Here is a 22,531-nt window from a genome sequence, read left to right on the forward strand (position 1 = left end):
GACATGTCACCTAATGACGTTAATCTTAAAACGAGCTTTTATTTCATTTATTCACTTAAATTCTTCATCAGCTAAACCCTAACCCTCAATACTTGTGCTATTAGTCTTCAGGCGGTATCTTTAAAACTATTGAATATAATGAGTTAAATTAGCTTTAATAAAACTACTTCATCCATGGACCTCTTTACAGTTTACTGGTTTTAAATTGTGCAAAGTCTGGCAGCCTCAGACAGAGCTGGCAACAAACCACTGAGTGTGATGCAAAGTACTTTCCTCATTTTGCAACTACAGCCACGGTGTGATTCTTGTTTGAACTTTGGATAAGAGACATGGATCCTAAGAGTTAACTTTGAATAATTCCAATCAGAAAAGTAGATGCATTGGATTAATAAGAAGGCCTTTTGTATCTTTGTTGGAAAATAATTTAGCTCCAGAACCAGATTTTTTCCCACACACAAAGGTGCTTTTGGCGGTTTTTGAATTCCATTTCCTCAGGCGTTTCACAATATGAAAATAAAATTAACCAATCAGAATAAGTGCTTCAAAATAATAAGGCTGATGCCTTATAATCTTGAGATGCTTTACTTGTCTTGCACCTACATTTGTAAACAATTCTCTGGTCACCACAGTTGCATGTGTATTGGTTTCAGTATCAACCAATGAAAAACAGTGATTTTAAGCCCTGTGTGATAGGTATTAAATCCCATTTTGACTGAACATACAAATAAACCTTTACACAAATGTGACCCAGACTTTGCAGAACTCAGAAATCACCCAAATGTAAAAATAAACGACAGGTGTAGACCCACTGCAAAAAAAGAAAAGAATTTTATTTACATTTTGAAAGTTGCCATGAAAAGTTCACCTGCTGTTCTCTGCACATGTGGATACAACTGTGCTGAGAGACATGTGAATGATTTGTCAGGTCAGAGCAGTTTGTCCAGTGACATGAGCTCCACACAATCCACCTTAAATCTTCCTTTGAAAGGCCCCTCCACTCTCTACTCTTTTATTCACAAACACTTCGTCACATATAAAAGAAAAAGCATATTTTATATTTTAATAACTCACAAAACAATTTAAAGCTTTTAAGTTTGAAACACGTCGGTTTTTTTACGTTTTTTTTCTCAAATCCCCACATTATTAGAACTATTCTATAAAAAGCCATATTTGAAGAACCTCCAGCATTTCGTTGCTATAAATCACGTGTGTTTTCATCCACAGCTTTGTGCGTCAGGAGTTCAGATCAAGTGTCCTGTCAGCGTGTCGGAGTGCTCACTTTGGTATCATGGTCCAGAGGGTGAACTCTTCACAGAGTCACAGTCACTTGCTGTATATTCCTGATAGATGGCAAGGTGTTCATCTGAGGAGGGTACAGGGAGCCGTGGATGTCCGTGGGGCTGAGGGACCCCGGCACCGGCAGAGGGCTCACCGAGCCCGGGTCACTGTGCACGGACCCCCCGCTGCCGTCAGACTGACCCAATTTCTTCTTGATCATCTTCCTCTCCTTGGCTCTGCGGTTCTGGAACCAGATTTTCACCTGGAAGCACACGAAGACAAAATTCAGTTATTTAAATAAAATAAAATAAAACTCCTTATAATGCTCTTGGGGAAAAAAAGATGAATAACAACAGTGCACATTACAGACTATAAACTAGGACTATATTTTAAATTCGGAACTATTATAAACTAATCCCCAAATCAAAATTGCACAAATAAGATTGAAATTGTAATGAAAACTATTATACCTTGCTGAATTATTGAGCAGATAAAACCCCATAATAGTCTAGATAGAGGAAATAAATATATAGGCTAACTGCACAGTGAACATTGAATATACATTTTAGCTTAGCATTCTTGTTTGGTCTCTAGGAACAGAAAATAGAACATGATTTATTAAATTAGAATACAATCACTATCAACAGGTTAACAGGGGAAACTACCAAATAACAATAATGACAAAACATCTAGCAGAATTAATTCAGTTCCCCATTTTCTATCTGCTATTTAATGGTGTGTTCCAAAATAATTGAAAATATCAAGCCACAATTAGTTAATGCACATTTTGAAATATCAGGAAACTTGTAGTTTTATATTTGTTTGTGGGGATTTAATCATTAAACATGGAATTTATATATTTTTAAAATAACTTTAGACAATTTACCAGGGGCTAAGATAAAGGTAAAAATTGATTAAAGTCCACGAATGTCAACATATAAACGAAATATCTCTGTGATAATGTTGATGTGTTTTTTTAGGCCTCACTTTTACAAAGCTACACATGTGAAAAGAAGCCTTCGTTTCAATATGGTGTCTCCAAATAAACGCACATATCCTGGGCTGTATAGCCAATCATTTGACATATATTTGAAGTATTTATTGCCTCCTTCTGGAATGGAAACGTAGTACTTAGACAGTTGGACAGAAGTATTTAGACATACCTGTCTTTCCGACAGGCCGAGGTTGACAGCCAGTTCAGATTTCCTCCTGATGGTGATGTATCTGTTGAAATGAAACTCCTTCTCCAGCTCCAGCCGCTGATGGTCTGTGTACACTACCCTGTACTTCTCCTTCGTTCTTGTTTTACCTGAAAGAAACAAAATCAAAGTATTAAAAACACAACATGGGAAGTTTTTTTTTCTCAAGGAAGGCAGCCGAGTGTTTGAACTGGAAGATTTACACACAGGAGGCTGCATGCCAGGACCGGCCTATCTGCCACTGCATCTTTATTAGCTGCGTCTCTTGCTCCACATCTCTGCTTTATCTGCAGATACGCAAATGGAGCTTTTTGATGTCCCTTTGATGACAGCTGTAGAAGAGTGAATTTCAAACAGCCACGAGTCGGGCCCACTGACAAGTTAGAAAGAAACAAGAGATGCAGCCGATAAGAGAAGAGGCTTTTAGTCTGCGTAAAACACCTCCAGACAGCACCGTGGTTATATTGCAACACTTCGACCTGTTTTACACTTTTATAGGCGTGTGTGAAAGTGCGTGTCTAGTTTTTATGTTTGCATGTCAGAAAACAAATGTCTGACAGTGATTCATCTTATCATCAACATAGATAAAACGTGTTTCCCTACCATAAACTGCAGACAGAATTATTATAAATGAATTAATGTGGGGGTAAATGGGGGCTGTTTTATTCTAGGGCTTATAATTCAATATTATTCGTTTTTGAAACTGTTATTTATTATTTTGGCCCAATGCCTGTGATGTTGTACTGTGAAGACCTCCAGTAATTTATTACTCCGCGTTTGAGGCCGTGTAGCTGTGAAAAGCGTCACTCTTTCCGGCAGTATAACTCCTCACAGAGGAAGAGAGGTTGGTGCATATCAAAGTGAAGAGGTGTTGAAAGCAAAGGCCGCCGCCTGGATATGACGGATACCACTCCACACACCAAAAAACGTGACAGGGAAGTCGAGCTCACATCTCCAAGAATAATGACATTAACATCACAACTGGGCCTGGCGCCGATTCCTCGCACCTTCCCTCCACCACACGGAGAATATACAGTAGAACACAGTAGAATGCAGTAGAACCACAGCTGGTCTGCAGTCTACACAGACCATCATGAGAAATCATGAAGGGACACATTTGACTGATTCTACTGCTCTGTCTACTGTCTGATCCAATTCGCTTTTATTATCATTTATCATTATTTTTTTTAAGGCTATTTATTTCGATAATTTCAACTATGTAGCTTAATAAATAGTACAATGTTAGTACATAATCATGTTAACACTCTATAAACCTAAATGGAAACAGTCCGATCAGGCTTAAGTGCCACACGAGCTCTTGTTCTTTCACACTGCAACGAATTCCTTACCTCTTTCAACTTATGACATTTTTCCAACATTCAATTTATCCCATTGACGCTCACCTCTAGTCTTTAATTTAATTAATTCGATAGTACAATTTATTTAAAGTGACAAGGAAGTGTCAAAATAAAGGGAGCAATAATTATCAACAAGAACTGTGCGTAAAACCGATTGGGATCCGAGGAGACGAGTAACTTTTACGCACATAAACCCAAAGCTCTTCATGCAAGACTGAGCCAAGTGCATCACCCCCATTAAATAACATTATTTTGACACAATTGTTTATGATGAATGTTGAACTCACCTGTAGAAGACGATTGCGCAGTTTTACTCATCCACTGGTACGAATTGCGTCTTTCTCTGTCAGGAGAAAGTTGTGCAACATTAACGTCCGGCGGCGGCGGTAACACCGCAGATCCTGGAGGATGCATGTGACCGTACTCAGAGGAGCAGTAAGGGGACGGTCCGGGAGAGGAGTTGTTCATGGGTGTAGGGATTGTATTAGGTGGTCCCAGACTATACGCGCCCCAGTCCTCTCTCGGGGCCCCATAAGTAGGTCCCCAACTCCCCGCTGACTGTGCGTGCGTATCCATGTTTGGCACATGATGGTATCCCGTAAAGTCGGGATATTGTGGAGTGGAAACAAAGTTCTGTGGAGGCAGATTGATGCTGGATCTTCTCACTGGGCCTTGGTGATACATGCCGGTTTCTTTATCCAGTAGGTATCCCACATACATGTTTTGAACAAAAAACAATGAAACGAGTGAAAGCAGCAGAGGGGGTGATGAGGCCTGTTTTAAGGCGACATTGTTGCCCTAAAACTCTAAAAAGAAAAATCAATCCTGTGTTTTTTTATAGTCCAGATGGGTTCCTCAAGAGAAATGCGGCGAATAGTTCCAGTCTGTCCTCAGTCTCACATGATGTGTCTCTGTTGACAAGATGGTAAAGGTATACTAAGACCGGCCTGACGTCAGCTCACTCCTCAACTCCTGGTGATTTGCATCCAAATGAGAGTGACCGGTGCGGCCGGCCCAGCTGTCCCCTTGCGCCTGTCCTGCAGCGCGTCATCAGCTGACAGTGGGCCTATCCTGAACATGAGCTCGGTTTCTGCGTGAATAAATTAACACCACAGCCAATCAGCTGCACAAGCTTCACGGCCCGGCAAAGAGCCCGAGGACACGCGTGCACTAATGCATCCAGCAAAAAGGCCTATGCGTAATTACGCACAGATACTTTTATTATCTTGGGCTTCATTCACTTTCTTTGGACAATAAATTTTGTTTGAGCATAATGACAGATTATAGTTGGACAGTTTTATCCAGTGACGTTAATCCAGGGAGCCACAGACCTGTCACTGTGGGAACTACCAACCACACTTCACACTGAATCCCGGTTTGATTTAAGATATTCACTTGCAAACGAGGTGCAAAGTATGAGCGACTTTCTTTCTGGGAGCGAGCCGCAGCTTTAGTATTCCGTGTTCACACCTCAAGGTCGCACTTCACAGCTAATTCCGGTTACAAGGAAACTCCAACGACCCCCTCTGTGACAAACAGCGGCCTGCGACACATCAGTCACTGCTGTCTCCTGCAATTACACCCAACTTATTTTTCTTTTTCTTCTCTGCTGGGTTTTTTCATGTCCAACATGTGTCACAGGTCTCAGGGAAATAACCACTCAACTAATCCAAAGATCTGAGTTTTAAAAACGCATCTCCACTCAGTATTTTTGTCCATTGGGCATTTATTCAGCCTTTTCTCACATTTAATCCAACAAGTTAATTCAGTTGAAGAAATAACAAACTCAAATCTTACGAACATTATTTCAATGCTTTTGTTTTATTAAATCTAAACATTATATGAGGTCTCACACTGAACTGTGATCGTGTGTCTCAGAATCATCATTAAAGTTCGATGGCGTGATCCACGACCCCGAGGAGCACATACTTATTATTCTTTAATCTTTATTTATCTGCCATTACTCTCATATTGTTTCATGTAATTTCCTGATATTCTCCCGGAGAACTCTGCAGGTGTCTGTGGGCTCGTTTAGCAGAGCTGTCTAAATGACTTGACTAAAAGTCCAATGAAAAAAAGTCATAAATGTTGATGGGCGTCTCTGAAGCATCTCTTTATTGACCACAAAATATTTATGAGACAATCTGTGACAGTCCACGGTCAGCCACTGATCTGGTGTGTCCAGGCAGCTCGTTTACTTATTTATATATTTATTTAAGTTATCTATTAATCAATTAATCAATCAAATTGTATTTGTATAGCCCATATTCACAAATCACAATTTGTCTCTTATGGCTTAACAAGGTGCAACATGCTCTGCCCTTTAAATTCTGCCATTTATCTATTTGTTCTTGCAGGCCTAAGCAGAGACCTTACACTAGAACAGTGTCAAGCCTTCACAATAAATGCGTAAACCTTCTCATGAAAGTAATCTACATGTTTGTTGGCCTGTGTCAAGGTGATTATTGATTATTGAGGAATTCTGTTCACATAAAGTCTTCATGCAGCACATGTCAGTGAGGACCCAGGTCAGATCTTTTGAGAACTGACTCACTGAATCAACTCTGTAGAAACTGCAAGGCCATAAATACATTTTACAACATTTCCTATTAGTCTATTTTCTCATCAAAGTTCACAGTCAGATACAACCCCACTTTATCTCTATATTTTTATATACATGTGTATTTTATCCTTTTTATTTATTTTACATCTTTTAATCTCTTGACCTCTTTTATTCTACTCTTTAAAATCTCTTTTTATTTTGCTTGAGAATTGTTTCAAATGGTTTTAATTGTGTCTCTGTGTTGTTTTAATGTCCCTTGAATCTTACTCTGTGTAATGTCTAAATGTGTTTTATGAATGAAACTGTCTTGTCTTCATACATCACATCACTTCACTGTATTTAAATTAACGTCACTTGGTTTGTCTCCTGAGATTTCTTCTCGACTGATGATTCACACTCGCTGCTGCCCCCTTGCGGACGTCTACAAACCTACAGCTGCTGTGATTAAAGTGGTGACTGGTTAAATCTCTGTGTCCACGCGCCAGAGGATTCACCTCAAGAGGGCAGCCTCCACCCACACACAACATGTGCACCACGTTACACAGCAGCATTTCAATATGCCTCATACAGATTGTTGTGTTTCCGATGACAGGAAGTTACTGAAGCAATCCCACAAACCACAAAGACTATAAACTTTTTGGAAATTGAATGAGACAACAATGAGTCGAACAAACTGTAACATCCTGTCATTAGTAAACGTCCTTATACACATCATGGTTTATCCTCAACTGCACTTAAAGGTTCAATGTGTACGATTTCGGTAAAATGGATCTATTGGCTGAAATGGAATAATCTTAGTGGTGTTTTCACTCGTGTGTTTCATCTTTGTACGAATTGTTGTTTTCTTGACCCTAGAATGGAATCTTTATATTTAAATACTATAATTAACATTGGGGGCGGGTCCTCTCTATGGAGGCCACCATGTTTTTTACAGTAGCCCAAACTGGACAAACTAAACACCTTTTGAGTTTTTATGACAACCGGAGGCTCCCACTGGTTCTCTTTCATGTTTGGAAGGGGAGGGTGAGGTGAGGGGGGTTCAGCTGCAACATGAAACTTCTTCACCAGATATCACTAAACTCTACACACTGAACCTTTAAAAAACCCTCTCATTGAACATATAATAAATACACAGAGCTTCAAAATGAAATTGAAGTAAAATAAGTTATGATTATCATCATTGTTGATTGTTACGTAACACGCTAGGCCCCTTCACATCTACCACATTCATCCACTCGCTCTCTCAGCTCTGACAAATTAAATGTACTATTACACATCGCACACACCCGTCTGAAGACTCATGTTACACTTATACACTTTACTTACTTACTTACTTTACTCAATGTAAAGCATATGTTGATTAATATAAAGTGTCAGCAGTTGTAATGTCTCCTATGAAGACTTGTTTTCATTATTCATTACGTATTTATACATCAGCCCCCACTTGTCCGAGTAATAACAGAGTGATGACAGTATAGTGTGAAGAGTAGTTACTTCTTCATGTTCTCGTCGGCGTCTCTGATTTTGAACTCTGTGTTTCCAATGTTTCTTGGGACGCCCTCATGAGCCGCATGTTAAGAAGAAGCTCGAGGAGAAAATATTTTTGTGTTTCTCTGTACTTCTAATCACATTCATCTGATTTGAATCAATATAAAGTCGTGATTGAGAAACAGTGATCATGTGAAGATGTGTCATCACGGCTGTGGTCATACAATATCTTGCTTATTCTGATTCAGTCTATGACATAATCACTTAAGTCTGTTAGTCAACAAAAATAGACTTGTTCAGAAGTTACAGATTAAATAGACAAGACTGTCACAGGAATAAAATCTTAACTGTGGCCTATTTAAAAGTCACATCTTTCATGAGGTTTAATCTGCTGGTTTGGCAACTCAGTGTGTTCATCCATCCATCCATCCATCCATCCATCCATCCATCCATCCATCCACCCATCCATTCATTCCAGTAGTGAGATCACACTATATTTTTGATAAAGTCTCTACTATAATATTCAATTCCTAAATTGGGTTCCTAGTATCAAAGTCCATTTTCCACTTCTCAGTAGCCAGAAGATTACATCATGGTGCTTGTACACAGGGTTAGGGTCTTGGTGTAATGTTTTAAATTCAGGTGCCTCTCACTGAATTGATGTGAACTTCCATGAACAAACTGGTCGTGGATTCACTAGATGGCGCAATTGAGTTAGTTATGAGCTGCCTTCCAGTCTTCTAACAGATACATTCATTAGCTGTTGATCATTGAGAGACTGTATTAACTCTAAATATTATATATATAATAATGAAGGGACTGAGATTAAATATACTTATAGACAGATAGATAGTTGATTGAAAAAAAGAAGGACAGGGTGACTGTGACACTTTCCAGGACAATTTGAGTCATTCTGGGCTCAGGCTCAACTGAAGTGTAACATCAGTCTGACTGTAAAACTTTAGACAAATTGCATCAGCTCTCATAAAGCACAGACCTGGAGCAGCGTTACACATCAGTCAGAAATCACATGTTACTACTCTGGTTCTCTGGTCTCTGCCGGATCCAGGTCCTGAGGTCATTGAAAACTTTATTCTTTACCATTTTTTACACAAATAAGTCTGGACACGTATTCGGTCGCTCTATAAGTTTGGTCCGACATATTACAGCTTCTGTGATTGGTTTGGGAGAGTCACACTTACAATGAGACGGATCAGAGTTAAGCTTCAACATATTTAAAATCCAGCTACTTTCCTTTAGCTGCATCTGCATATTATATTATGTAAAATTAACTTCCAGGTTCTTGCCGTTACTAATAAAATGCATTACTCGATTATCCCAAAGTAACAAGGGTATTTCCCTGAGCTCAGCACAGGGTCCATGTAGTAAATAAGTGACAGTTGGGGGTGAAGCAGCTCAAGAATTCAGTTTGTTGCGTAACTGCATTGATGTTATTGAAGTGGCTGCAGCGCTCTGCAGGACCAGGACCATCTGCTACTATTTTTAGAGAAGGGGTCTGCATGGCTGTGACACAGGCACCGATCCTCGCTTTGTCGTCTGTAATGTAAAACACATGTACAGTGATGCAGCAGCCATGTTTCAGTGGTTTGGGTCAGAAAATAGATTTTGGCGAGATTGTGAGAAATGTTTACGTTCACAAGCTGTTATTGTTTTGCAGAAGAGTGAAGATGTTTTACATCAAGGAGGTTTCAAGGAATTCAAGCAATTTTGGTGTTGGTGGTGGTGGTGGTGGGGGGGGGGTGGGGGGGGTGCTTTATCATGTGAAGACGCAACCCATAAAGAATGAATGAATGAAACATTTACACAGGACGCTCACTTTTTTGTTTTACCTAAAAAAAACAGGCAACTGCAATTTTGTGCTTCAAAAGATTTTGAACATAAAATAAAAAAACAACAACCCTAAAACCAATCTATCCACAGCTCTGATTGACACAGTGCTGAAAAGATTATATACAATGATAGGAAATAAGGCTGTTGACATTTGCACAGTCAATCGAGCATCAATCTTTTATTATAATAATTATAAATATTACAGTGCTTGAGCTCAGAATAATTCAGGGTTATCATCTGAAAGGTTATTGTCTCATTGCCTTGTTTTATCATATCAGCAAAATCCAATCATCCGTCCATTCGTCCGTCTCCAATTCAACTCCATATACATGTGTTTGGACTGTGGGAGGAAGCCGGAGAACCCACAGAAAGCCCACACATACGTGAGGAGAACATGCAAACTCCACACAGGAAGACACAGATCAAACTGGGATCCGAAACCAGCAACCTTATTGCTGTGGTCGCCCTCATGTCAGCAACATGATAGTAATAAACATACAGTAATGGAGGACACCTTCCCCTGACGATCATGTTCCCTGTCCTGACCCAGACAGGCAAATGGATGGCCTATTGATGTTACATGTTTCAGTTAATGTCTAATTTCCTTTTCTGCTTCATACGTCTCTACTATTGAAAAACAAAATACATAATTTCTATAACAAAGCTAAAACTATGAAGCGTCAGTGTTTAACTCTTCCACCAGGGAATAGAAAGTCATGTAAGGTACATTTCACCAAAAAAAATCTGTTCAGACAAAACAGGCCGATACTGTGTGCATTCAGCACTTCCTTCTTATGACATTTAAATGTTGCATTGCTGTTCTGATTGATTGATTGATTGATTATTGCATCAATGTTCGGTTACATCTGTTTGGTCAAGCTAAGTCAAGTCAAGTCAGCTGCCTCCTGCGGAAAGTCACTGGTTTGGCTGCATCACAAACATTTCTAAATGATGCCTTTATCAGCTGGTACCCAAATTCCTTTGCAGCTAACGCCTGAGGCGCGGCACTCTGGTCGTCTACCCCCCCCCCCCCCCCCCCCCTCAGTCTGAGCTATTTAATTAATGTCCCATAATGTGGTTGTAGTGCAGCAAAGATCAGACGAGTTCACAGCCACCGCACATCAGCGAAGGTTCAGATGTTCTGATGTCCCACGTTTGGACTCAGAGAAACTCGGCGGCACTGAAGCCAGATGGACATTTCACCGGACGACACAGAAATATGCATGTGAACCCCAACATAACCCCAGCATGTCCACGTTAATTACACCGCTGTGGTCGCTGCATTTTTCCCAGGCCCTCCTGGTGTATGAGCCTTCTATACACCCCTTACCCCCCACCAGAGAGGTAAACAATGGGGGCAAGTGGGTGAGCTGGTTTCACTGCACTTTTGCCTTTGAATGGGCATTGATGAATCTGAAGGCTCCCGAGGGTTCAGGGCTGTCGGAGGTTTGTTGACGTTCTCTGGAAAGTATTCAAAGTCGGTAAATTCACACGTACACAGACTCTGTGCTGCTCGTCAACCCTGAACCTCACAGAAGACGATCAGAAGCACCGAGCTTATCTGATACAAGTCTGATCTCTGTTTGTGATTCATAAACAAACTGGGAGTGAGGGGACGGGTCGGGGACATGCTATGAATAAAGTGAATGCATTTCTACTTTCCTCAAGTGTTATACAGTCACTCTCAGATCAGACTGATACAAACTTTCTGATTGTTTCATAGAAAGTGTTTTAAAAGACACAGGAAATTATTTAAACTTTCTTTGATTGTTCTTGATGCACAACACCAGAATAAAATGAAACATGATCATCTGTGATGTTTCGAAAAGCTTTTGATAAACTTTCTCCGTAAGTGACACAGGTGGAGTCACCGGATGTTCCAACCAACCAACCAACCAACCAACCAACCAACCAACCAACCAACCAACCAACCAACCAACCAACCAACCAACCATCCAACCAACCATCTAACGAACCAACCAACCAACCATCCAACCAACCATTAATTCAACCAACCCAACCAACCAACTAACCATCCAACCAACAAACCAACCAACCATCCAACCAACCAACCAACCAACCAACCAACCAACCAACCAACCAACCAACCAACCAACCAACCATCAAACCAACCAACCAACCAACCAACCAACCAACCAACCAACCAACCAACCAACCAACCAACCAACCAACCAACCAACCATTCATTCAACCAACCAACTAACCATCCAACCAACCAACCAACCAACCAACCAACCAACCAACCAACCAACCAACCAACCAACCAACCAACCATCCAACCAACCAACCAACCAACCAACCAACCAATCAACCAACCAACCAACCATCCCTCAGTCAGAACTGACCCCAGCACATAACAGTTACTCATGTCAGACTTTCACTTTCACAGTGTGTTGTTTTTGAACTGAAGCCCTTCATAGACGTCTTTATTAATCTGTATATGTTGTTGACTTGACCCTTCACTCTGCTTGTTAATGGTGGCCTGACGTGAGGAATTCAGCAGGGACAGTATCCGGCTCATTGTTCTGTAATGAGAGGCTTGGCTGTGGCTCACGAGTCACCTTCTTGGGCAGGGGTCTGGGAACAGCATTGTGAGGCTGTTTATATGGGGAGGGGGGGGGGACATTTGTCCTGCTTTGTCCTCCAATCAGTACATGATAGGACTTCAAGCTACTCATATTCAGATGAAATCTGGATGACAGACATTCCCTGAATTCACACCTCTTTTTGAGTGATTGATGGAGTAATGTGCAGCTCTGGGAAAAGGCCGTGGAAACTGTCAAGAAGGGGGGGGGGGGGGGGGGGGGGGGGGTCATAAATGCCACTGTTACTGTAAATGAGTGAAACAAGCAGACAGCACATAGGGTGTGGTACTGAATACAAACTGGATGGTAATGAATCACATAGTTTCTCCTACTGTGAGTAGAGATAAGTCCTGACTGGCAGCTAGTTAACAGTCAGCTGACAACTAACCTCTGAGACTAATATTTAAAGCATTGTCGGACTGGTTGTTATAACAATAATAATAATAAAGATACTTATGGATGTAATGATATTACTAATTGTAATGGGCAGCAATGATAACAGCACTAATAATAATGATAACAATTATTATTATATGAATACACTGTACTAATGTTTAATATGCATGACCCTTTTTTTATGTTAAAAGATATAGTTTAGAATGTATTCCTTGTCTGCACTGTTTGAGCTGTAAAGACTTAAGTGTTATCTTTGATGTCAAGGATATTTGTATTTCATACAGACCTTGAACTCGCATTTAATTCAGATTTGAATTTATTAATGAATCTTTTGACACAGTTTCTGCAGAGGTGAAGTATCAAGGTCAAACTTCCGCCTGAATGGAAAAATACTGTGTGTAGGTGCAGATACACAAGACTGTTTGTTACCGAGAAGAAAAAAAACATGACAGTGAAGAATACCCTTCCCCTCCAACATCCTTCCCTTGTTTGTTTGTGTCTCACATTCTGGAAATAGTCCACATCGGGGGTTGTTGATATGTGTTCGGGTGTAATGTCGGTTACCCAGCTCCCGGTAAACATAGTAAATCTTGTGAGGACACATGGAGACGGTCAAGGGCCCGACCTGTCTCATGGCGTGCGGACCACACCCAGTGCCAGTAGAGGCCTTACGCTCCCATAGGAAGCCCAGTGTGTGGCGTCCACCGGTCGTGACCAGGATGATTAAAAGTTCCTTCCTTCCCCACATGTTGGACGGGCTTTGTCCCGGTGAACAGACATGCTGCCGACACTGTGTCCTGGCGAGGAAGTGACTCTATCAGCGTCCAAGGAGCAGCAGAGGGGCCAAACACTGATGGTCCAGTCCAATCTAAACAAACCCGTTCATTTAGGACTGGGAACCCATGTGGGGATAATCAAGTAAAATTTGATTCTGTGAATTAACGTTAGACATTGTCTGGAAACTCTGCTCATGCTCGTGACCCTCACAGGGGCTGCAAGATAAATCTGAATGGTCACGAGATGATTTGCAGAAATGAGAGGGATAAAAAACACATTTTCTAAATGAATACAAATGATTACAATTTTCCAACTTTTCTTTAGGTTATATTTACATTTCCTAGTTTGTTAGTTAGCAGCATTCGGCAAAAGCTGCTGGAGGGATTCCCATGAAACAAATTAGAAAAAACTCAATAACTAAAACTCAACTAAAATTTGGCACAGATACGGATCAGGGGACGGATCCCGGAATTTTTTTCACTTTCTTTAACGTTGTGAGATTTTCAACATTTCAGTTGATTTCTCAGAGAGTAATTCATGGATCTTGATGAAAACAATCTGGCATATTTATGGGACGGACTGATATTTATGTGTGTCAGTAATTTGGTGCAGATACAATAAAAATCTGGATCTACTGAATTTAAATGTGGTTTCATGACTGTTGGGCCATGGCCGAGGTACCGCTGTAGTTTTTATTGTGAACAACTGGAATTTTTCACCACTTCAAACCTGTGATAAGGGATTGTAAGTTGACACTGGTTTACATTAATAGTTTTACTTTCAAACAATACATTGACAGTATTTATAGTTTTTTTCACTCAAAGACCACATTTTCTATCATAGACTGTCAGCACAGCCATCATACATTTCGGAATGCGAACTGGTGGAGCCCAGGGATCAAACCACCGACCTTTTGGTTAGTGGATGACCCTCCGTCTACGCTGAGCCACGGCGGCTCCACAGAGAACAAAGAATCACTAACCAGGAACATTGGGGGATCATTGGTGTGCATCACAGTTCACTGATTTCAAGTTTGTCATCAGTCACACTCTGAGTTTTATTTTATTGGCAACACAATTTTTTGTAGAAGTTGCTTTTGAGTTATGTTTGAACTCACTTGAAACTTGAAATCTTTACTGGCTGAAGAATATCAGGCTGCGCATACGACTCTTCACTTCATTAAAAAAATGGGTCACAACACGGTAACACATCGATAAGAGTCTACGCCATCAGCTCTGTGAGGCTGTAGTGCTCATTGCAAAGAAAACTGTTAAACAGATAAAGTATTGGATAAGTTTAATCTTTGGCCTAAATGTAGGTTCAAAAATACAATGAATATCTGCCTGAAAATGCAACTTAATCCATCTAACGGCTGTCAAGACTTTTCACTTCAAATATGATCCTCAGGGTGGCGCTAGGAAAAAAGTAAGGGGAACATCAAGGACATTTGGTCACTGGTAGAGCCAAAGTGCAGCACAGTGCTTTATAACAATATGTATGTTTGTATTTCACACAATTATGCGTCAAGACGTCTGGTAATGTATAAATATATAAATCTTTATTCATTTATTTACTTCATATGCTCAGTTAACAGTGTCAGGGAACATCACTTTCATTCAAACTAACTTGTTAACGCTACATGAACAAAACAGAAGAAGCTACGTTGATGTTTGAGCTGCTGCAGGAATCATTACTCATTATGATATATATATATAAAAAGCAACAAAATCCAAATATTAATAATTTATCTTTGCATTAAGGTTGTTATTGTGAGAGGAGTAACTAAAATAAAAAAGACTTGGTTATAATAAGTGAACATGACGATGTTAGGCGAGAAATAATACAACAAGTACAGTGAACATTAATTTCCTACCAAGCACTAGAGTTAAAAATGCAAAATAAAAATCTTCATAAAATGTGACCCTCAACACTGTTTCATAATAATATAGCTTTAGAATACAAAAAAAACATTATACTTGATATAAAGTATCAGTGCATCATCACTTCCTGTCCACAATTCTAAACAAATTGGTCCACAAATAAAACATCACTCTGGATTCAAGATATCCACTTTACATTGTAGTTCACTGACAAATACTGTTTCTTCTTCAGTCGTCAAAGGCCCTGTTCAGACCCGGTATTAACATTCGTCCCGAGAGATATGATCACAAGTGGACAGAACTAAGTTTGTCTGTTAACACCTGGAATTAAAAAGCGTCCTGAATGTGTCTCCTGCTTGTGATCGAATCTTACTCAGCCGCTCTATGTACAAATAATGACTTTTATCATTTGTGTCTACAAAGTTCCAAAGTTTACAGATGTGTCAGATGACAATGTCTGTGTGTGGACCTGAGTAACAGAGAGAGAGTCACGGAGTCAGGAGGGACTGAATGAATTGATGCCGTGTGAAGATATTCTAAGAAGAATGATTTGACCGTTTTCGTAGAAGATTAGTCATTATGTGCAGGTCAGTGTTGACATTGCGGTAACAAACACATCAGTGCATGGACAGTGAGAGGCGTAAAACCATGTTTGATTCATTATGAAACTGATAGAGGAATTCAGCTGAGTAAGCCGTCCTACATATGTGGCCCATGAAGCATCTGTGTTCACACAGCGAGAAGAATGTGGCCAAATGTTTCCCAGACCACCTCCGACTGTGGTTCGAGTGATCGGATCTCAGGATGCATTCAGGACTTATCTGGGTGTGTTCACACCTGCACTTAGTGCTGACCACTTGTGACTGGATCACTCAGGCCGGATGTCAATATAATAATAAGTGTTGCTCAAACATGGAGATGAACAGATAATAAAACTGTGGATAAGAACAGAACTTCACACACATGCAGAGTTTTTGTCGCCTGCCCTGCAAGCTGTAACTAACACTCAGCACAAGAGGAAGGACGGAGAAAACTCACACGTGTGTTTCCTACAGAAGCAGATTCCCTCAGCTTTAATATCAGTTTATACAGCAGCACAAACAGCAAGTACGTGTGGATTTAAAGTTACATGCTGATATCAGGAAGACTGGTGTTATATCTGAATCTAAGTGAACACTAAGTGACAGTGTTTACTAAATAAATACAAAGTTTATTTTACTAATGCTTTCTAAAGAAACTGTTTCTATTAAGTTTTGTTCTGTTTTTCCAACTGAGTTTATACAAAAGAAAATAAACACATCTGGTTTCCTTCGCTCTTTTTAGTTCAACCAAACAAAAAAACATGAGTTTCTTCAACACCAGATCTGGGGCAGGAGGAATCTGAATATAACTCGTCACTGAAATGATATCGTGTTCGAGCTGTATTGTTAAATCTCAGCTTTACCCTGTTTCCTCCATTAACCTGTGATTTCCTATAACTTAGAGAGCTTAAGAAATCCTCCACCACTACATGACAGAGCAGTCCTCTCCTCTGTCACTGTGGGCCAACCTGAGTTCATTGAGCTGATATATTTGTATGCAAGAGCAATGTCGCGTCAAATAACAGACTTTTCACAATTTATCATTAACATTTGTTTTTTCATCTGCTTTTTACTGAACTTAAGCCAAGGTCCTATGAAAAAGTAGCTGCACCTCAAAAAGAGCCTCTTTAATTAACAGATTATTTTCCAGTATGAATTATAAAAAAAATATATAAAAGTCTCAGCTATCATTTCTCTTTTCTTTTCTGGGAGTTATTGTTTAATGTAGTTTGTGCAGATCTGTGGTGAAGGTGGAATCATCGCGTTTTGTTTTCACAGTAGATAAAAGAAATACCTGAGCCTGTTTTCAGCTGTTTGACAAATCACAGTGAGCGTGGAACGGACCAGCAGCTTTAGGGTCGGGCTAATGTCTGAATCAACTGCTACAGGTTTTTCTTTTGTTGCGCAGCGGAAGCTCCAGAATTTAGAAGATGCAGAAGTAACAGTCGAGTAGATTCATGAGCGGTTTCAGAGCGTCCGTTCTAAGAGGGAACCTTGTGGGTTTTTCTCTCAGACGCTGCCGCAGGACAGTCCGAAGATAAGAGTCCAAACAAAGGAGAACAAAGCGATGGCCTTCAGGCTGCCGAGGGGAAGAGCTGGAGGTTACACAGGTGGGGTGGAGTAGCGCACCACATAGTTGTAGTCGGGCGGCGGGCTGTGACACTCCAGGCCGACGTCCAGGGCTGAGTCGTCCAGCACCGAGTCGTTCATGCTGAAGTCCAGAGAGGGAACAGTGGGGGGGTACTTCTCCTTCTCTGGGTCACACAGCACAGATTCTTTACTCTTACTAACTGCCTTCATCCTGAAAACACAGAGAGAGAGAGAAAATACATATAACTGATTCAAATATATAAAAACAAAACACAACCAGTTCATCTACATGCTTCTAAAAACACAAAATAGTCTTTCTCTGCAACAAGAATTTGATTCAGTCATAGATTTCATTCATTTAAAGCAAAAATCTATTATGATTACAATTTTAAAAGTTAATGAAATTAGCCGATTCATTGATTAATTGAACAACTGAAGATATTCGATATTTTGCTAAAACCAAACAAAATATCATGGACAGGGAAATAATTTGTCTTTCTATAAGTTATCTTAAATGAAAATAAAAGCTTGAGTACAAATAACCACCTTTAAAAAACAAACTTCTGTAAGTGGATAATGGACAAATCATCAGTTTTGGACAAGCTGTTAGGAGCTGATTGCAAAAACACTGAAAATCAAATATGATACAACAGAAACCACAACTAGGAGTAATGGTTGAAATCCTGAGAAATGATGCTGGATTAAAATCTGCCTCAGAGCATTTTTTAAAAAACATTTTCAAAATTTCTAGTACGTAGAGTTTTATACATTATTGCAGCGTCTTTGAAATGATTCTGATGAAATAACATTTTTTAGGAACGCTGAGTGAATGGGTAAACTACCAGCTGTGACTTACTGGGAATAAAATCAAGCTTCTCTTTCGTGAACGGTTTGTTTTCTTCACGATAACTTGACTTGACTCCTCTCACAATAGAGGCCTGCTTGATATTTGTGATTTAAGAAGTGGCCCCTTGTGAGGCTGTACAATCGGACAAACCTTTCCTCATTCATGTATGATGTAATCAATCATCCCGAGTTCTTCTGCTTCATTTGATGCTCAGAATATGAGTAATTGCCTCTTATTGTCTATGGAGGTTGCCAAGGGCTTCCCGAGCTTCTCTCTGGAGGCCAAAGGGTCAGAGCCCAGCAGGCGGAAGTGATGCCGCTGAACTGGAATGCCGTCCCGATGACTAAACTACCTGGCAAACTAGGCATCGAAAACACCAAACAATAGTGCAGTGTTGTTTTGCCAATACCAAGCTTGACACAGGGGGCGATTGGGAAATGAGCATCGGGAAACACAACGAGTCAGAGCAAACAATCCCTTCTACTCAGTCAAAGTCAAATGTGACTTTTAGCTGTTTTTATTTCTGTAATTGTATAAATTAATATCGTTGGGGTTTTTCTACAAATGTCTTGAAACTTTGCATTTCGGAAAAAAAATTTAAATCGACATCCTTGTTTGGGCAACTTCCTCAGCAATAATGTTCAATCCCTGCTGAACTGAAGTTGTTTGTTTGCGATACTAAAAAAATAAGGAGGGCAGGTTAGAGGAGTGGTGAAGCCAGAGGGAGCAACAGGTGGACTTGAGCTGCACAAAAGATCCATAGCTAACAGGGGAGGCCCTTGTAAACCCTCCTAAGTTCAAAGGTGGCAGTGATTGAGTGGTTGCCCAGCGAGGACGTCCTCCCCTCGATCATTCTCTGCATGCCTGGCTTGATTCTTTCTGCCACGCTGATGCCCTGATGCCACAAATTGACCTATGATGCGTCCTGGACACCTCAACTTCACGTATTGATCAAACAGACAGCGAGGGTGGGTGTTTTTACATGTGAGGTGAACACATTAAGAGTCATAGTAGTAGCTGCTACTGTGCAGGGTACAGTATATAAGTAATAGAAGGTTTGAAGTGTAATTGCTGTGTACATGTGTTTGACCGCATAAATTAACCCTGCCACTGAGCTGCCGTAAACTCAATATGTGGTAAGGTACAGAGACTATAATGAGAAAAAGATTTACAGAAATGTGATTCAGATTTGACTTTATCCTTGAATACCACCTTAAGTGAGAACATATTGTCTCAGTGTTTTTTTTTTACTTTTACAGTTCTATATTCTCACCCCTACAGGATCCACATCTTAAAGCCATCAAATGCTCTGCAGGGTTTTGGAGAACATACCGCCTGCATCGCTCTTTTTGAGATTGTGTGTGTTTGTAACCTAGTGTTGGATGGAAGAGGACGGCCATGAGTCATAAGTTAAGTCACTCTGGGAGGTATCTTATTCATGGCTCTTCTGGTGAAAACAAAGAGGTTTTAGTGTGCACTTTTAAAACAGCCAAGCCCTTAAGTGACGCAGCCGCTCTGCTTTTGTGCTCAGTCCTTCAGTTTGTCACCTTCAAGCCTTTTCCCTCCCACTTCCCCTTTGTGCGTCTGTCCCTCACGCATGGTTTCTTCAGACAAAGGGGAAAACTGGCCGCTGACTTCTTTTTAAGACAGAAGAAACTTGAGTGTGTGTTGTATGACAGTTATAGCGTCTGCATTCCAGCTCAGCGGGGAGGTTTCCATGCAGGTATTTTGCAGTCTCTTCCAGTGTTTTGTTTGTGGTGACCTGCAGGGAATGTGGGGTGTAGTGCTGCGCGGTGTGGTCTACGTACGCAAGAGCCATAATGCTCAGTGGTCGACCAGCCAGCGATTCGAGGCGCTTCAGTGTCTTCATGTTGTCAGATGAAAGGCCCATCCCGCTGTCTGACTGGCCGCTCTGATGATGATGATGGAAAGACAGAGAAGGGATAATTCAAACAAAACACTGCAGCTTTTATTCTTTATTATCTGAAGTGAACGAATAACAAATTTATGAATGTCAGTAAGTCAGTTATCTTCATTTTTCAAGAACCAGAGTAAATAAATTCTTTACTGGTGCACATAAAATAAAATAATTGGTCAAGCATTTTTATATTGAGCAAAACATAAAGAACAACATAAAACCAATTTAAGAAACAAGTTATGAAAATGTCTATACAGGTGGTGTGAAGCTTAAACATTAATCCAGACTGATGAGGGTTGATTCTGTTAGAAATTTGATGAAGACCCATCAAAGGAACTTCAGTTTTATGAGGAATCAGTTGCAGAAAGGTAAACTAACATCCAGTTTTTGATAGTTGCTGGGCAGCAGTGCAGGGAATAAGGATTTTAGGACTGAAACAAACTGCTGTGTGTTTTTGGTGTAACACTGGTAGTAACAATGTCGAGGTAACAAATAACACGGCCAAGAGAAAGCAGATAAAACTGAATAAAATGGAGCCAAGTATTAAGCCTTGTGGGACTCCATGTGACATGACAGCTGTGCAATTACTTAACTAATAAACCACGTATATGAAAACTTTAACTCTGATATCATCTCATACAATTGAGCCAAATATATGATTTATGATCTGACATGGAGTTTTAAATCAACCTAACTCGCTTGTTTTAGGAACAGTGGAGGTGAATATTGTGTGTCTGTCTCTGGTGTAATAACTCACCTCATGGTTTTCATTTGTCCCGTCCTCCATGGTAACCTCGTCAAACGTTTTCACACTAGCTGGACGGATCTTGATGTTCCTGGAAAAAAATATTTCCAGTGTTAAGTGTCTAAAATATCTTGAAATGATCTGTTTCTGTTCAGAGAATCATTCGATTATGCTGGAGCAAAACGGCAAAGTTCAACAAAAACAAAGAAACCACAGGAACTTAATCACTTAAATCAACAATGTGAAGAGTCTGTGACATTGTACTTTGAAAACACATATTGTTTACTTTGCATTTCAACACTAGGAGGCTAAAACTACTGCTTAATTTAGCTTAAGAGGTAACTGTCATTACTGCTTTTCAACACTTCCTCAATAAACACTAGGAGGACTTGTGAAAACCCAAAGCTTTAAAAAAAATATTGTTTTAAGTGCTCATAAATCTTGAAGCTGACTATGGTTTTTGGGGAAATTCCTCAAAGGAGCCACAATATTGAAAGTGCTGTGACCATGGAGTTACCCTGAGTATATTTCTTATCATGTGCCAATCAGGCCACCCATTGTGCTCAGGTCTACATGTTCTCCTTGTCGAGCTCAGCCTGAGTGCTGCAGGAACAATAATTGTTTTGGATATTATTCAGTGAAAAGTGGGAAGGTAATTTAGGGCATTTCCTTTGCAAAACAGACTGAGAGCTGTAGCGGATAAGTTTTCAAGTCTTTCAGATAAGGTGATTTATTTGGAAATGAATTATCTTGAACTCAGCTGCACATTTGAAACCAACAAGACTGAGGGTCCACAGCCATGCTAGCTGCTCGCTGGTGCTGTACTTAGACACAGAGGTGCTTTGAGCTAAATGCTAACACATATGCTAAATACTAACATGCTCATACTTACACATAACAATTTTGAGCTGACAGTGATTATAGTTGAAAAGTTAGAGGATGGCCAAAGTGATTACAAAGGTGGAACATGAATAGCTTCAACCTCACAGGGATGCGACAGAAGTCTGTACCATAGACACGTCTCCACTTCATCCAATTGTACAAAAAATGGAAGCTAAGATATCATGGATTTGGGTGCTGCCATCTTGGATTTTTATTAGTCTGCGCAGTAGGCATGGTGGTAGGGAGCCGCAGCACCAATGTCCTACTAATACATGTGCTTGATCAATAGACTAAGCTGTAAATCTTATATTTCACTAAGATTTGTGTGTTTCACCCTGTTTTATAGCAAAAACTAAACTTGATAGGAACTAACTAAAATTACATCTTAGAGAAAATGTATTATGCGTGTTCCTTAACTTTTCAGTTTCTTCTATGTCCCATCCAACATGGAGGAGGCATTGTTGAAAAATTATACTGTATTCAGCCACTATGGGGTGAGGTGATTGAGATGATTTGGCTTCCCTTTTGGGGAGCTGTCATGTCATCCATCATTGTATATAGACTATTATCTG

The 22,531-nt window shown here is 40.1% G+C and overlaps 2 protein-coding genes across 3 annotated transcripts in view; both read right to left on the reverse strand.

Annotated features, from left to right (window-relative positions):
• Nucleotides 1-1,195: 1,195 nt before the first annotated feature.
• Nucleotides 1,196-4,558, reverse strand: cdx4 (caudal type homeobox 4). The gene is made up of 3 exons (XM_034598198.1): nucleotides 4,123-4,558; nucleotides 2,442-2,587; nucleotides 1,196-1,540 (listed from the first exon to the last, which is right to left on the reverse strand). The coding sequence occupies exons 1-3, from the start codon at nucleotides 4,553-4,555 to the stop codon at nucleotides 1,310-1,312; spliced, it is 810 nt and encodes a 269-aa protein (XP_034454089.1). The 5' UTR covers nucleotides 4,556-4,558; the 3' UTR covers nucleotides 1,196-1,309.
• A 12,561-nt stretch (nucleotides 4,559-17,119) lies between these two features.
• kdrl (kinase insert domain receptor like) overlaps nucleotides 17,120-22,531 on the reverse strand; it is a 41,764-nt gene continuing 36,352 nt past the window's right edge. The window contains exons 28-30 of one of the 2 annotated variants that reach the window (XM_034598199.1): nucleotides 21,090-21,168; nucleotides 20,223-20,326; nucleotides 17,120-17,778 (exon numbers count right to left, since the gene is read on the reverse strand). In XM_034598199.1, coding sequence (XP_034454090.1) covers nucleotides 17,580-17,778; nucleotides 20,223-20,326; nucleotides 21,090-21,168 — 382 coding nt within the window. In that variant the 3' untranslated portion in view covers nucleotides 17,120-17,579. The remainder of the gene's footprint in view (nucleotides 17,779-20,222; nucleotides 20,327-21,089; nucleotides 21,169-22,531) is intronic. The other variant, XM_034598200.1, reaches the window with a different exon arrangement.

This window comes from Hippoglossus hippoglossus, chromosome 10, assembly GCF_009819705.1.
Source record: "Hippoglossus hippoglossus isolate fHipHip1 chromosome 10, fHipHip1.pri, whole genome shotgun sequence".
NCBI classification, from domain to species: Eukaryota; Metazoa; Chordata; class Actinopteri; order Pleuronectiformes; family Pleuronectidae; genus Hippoglossus; species Hippoglossus hippoglossus.

Bases quoted from the DNA above. Each gene is read 5' to 3' on its own strand.
- cdx4 (XM_034598198.1), bottom strand. From the start codon at position 4,555: ATGTATGTGGGATACCTACTGGATAAAGAAACCGGCATGTATCACCAA. The intron at 2,588-4,122 runs GTGAGTTCAACA...TGTTTCTTTCAG, and splicing joins TGCGCAATCGTCTTCTACAG to GTAAAACAAGAACGAAGGAG. The intron at 1,541-2,441 runs GTATGTCTAAAT...GTGTGCTTCCAG, and splicing joins TCGGCCTGTCGGAAAGACAG to GTGAAAATCTGGTTCCAGAA.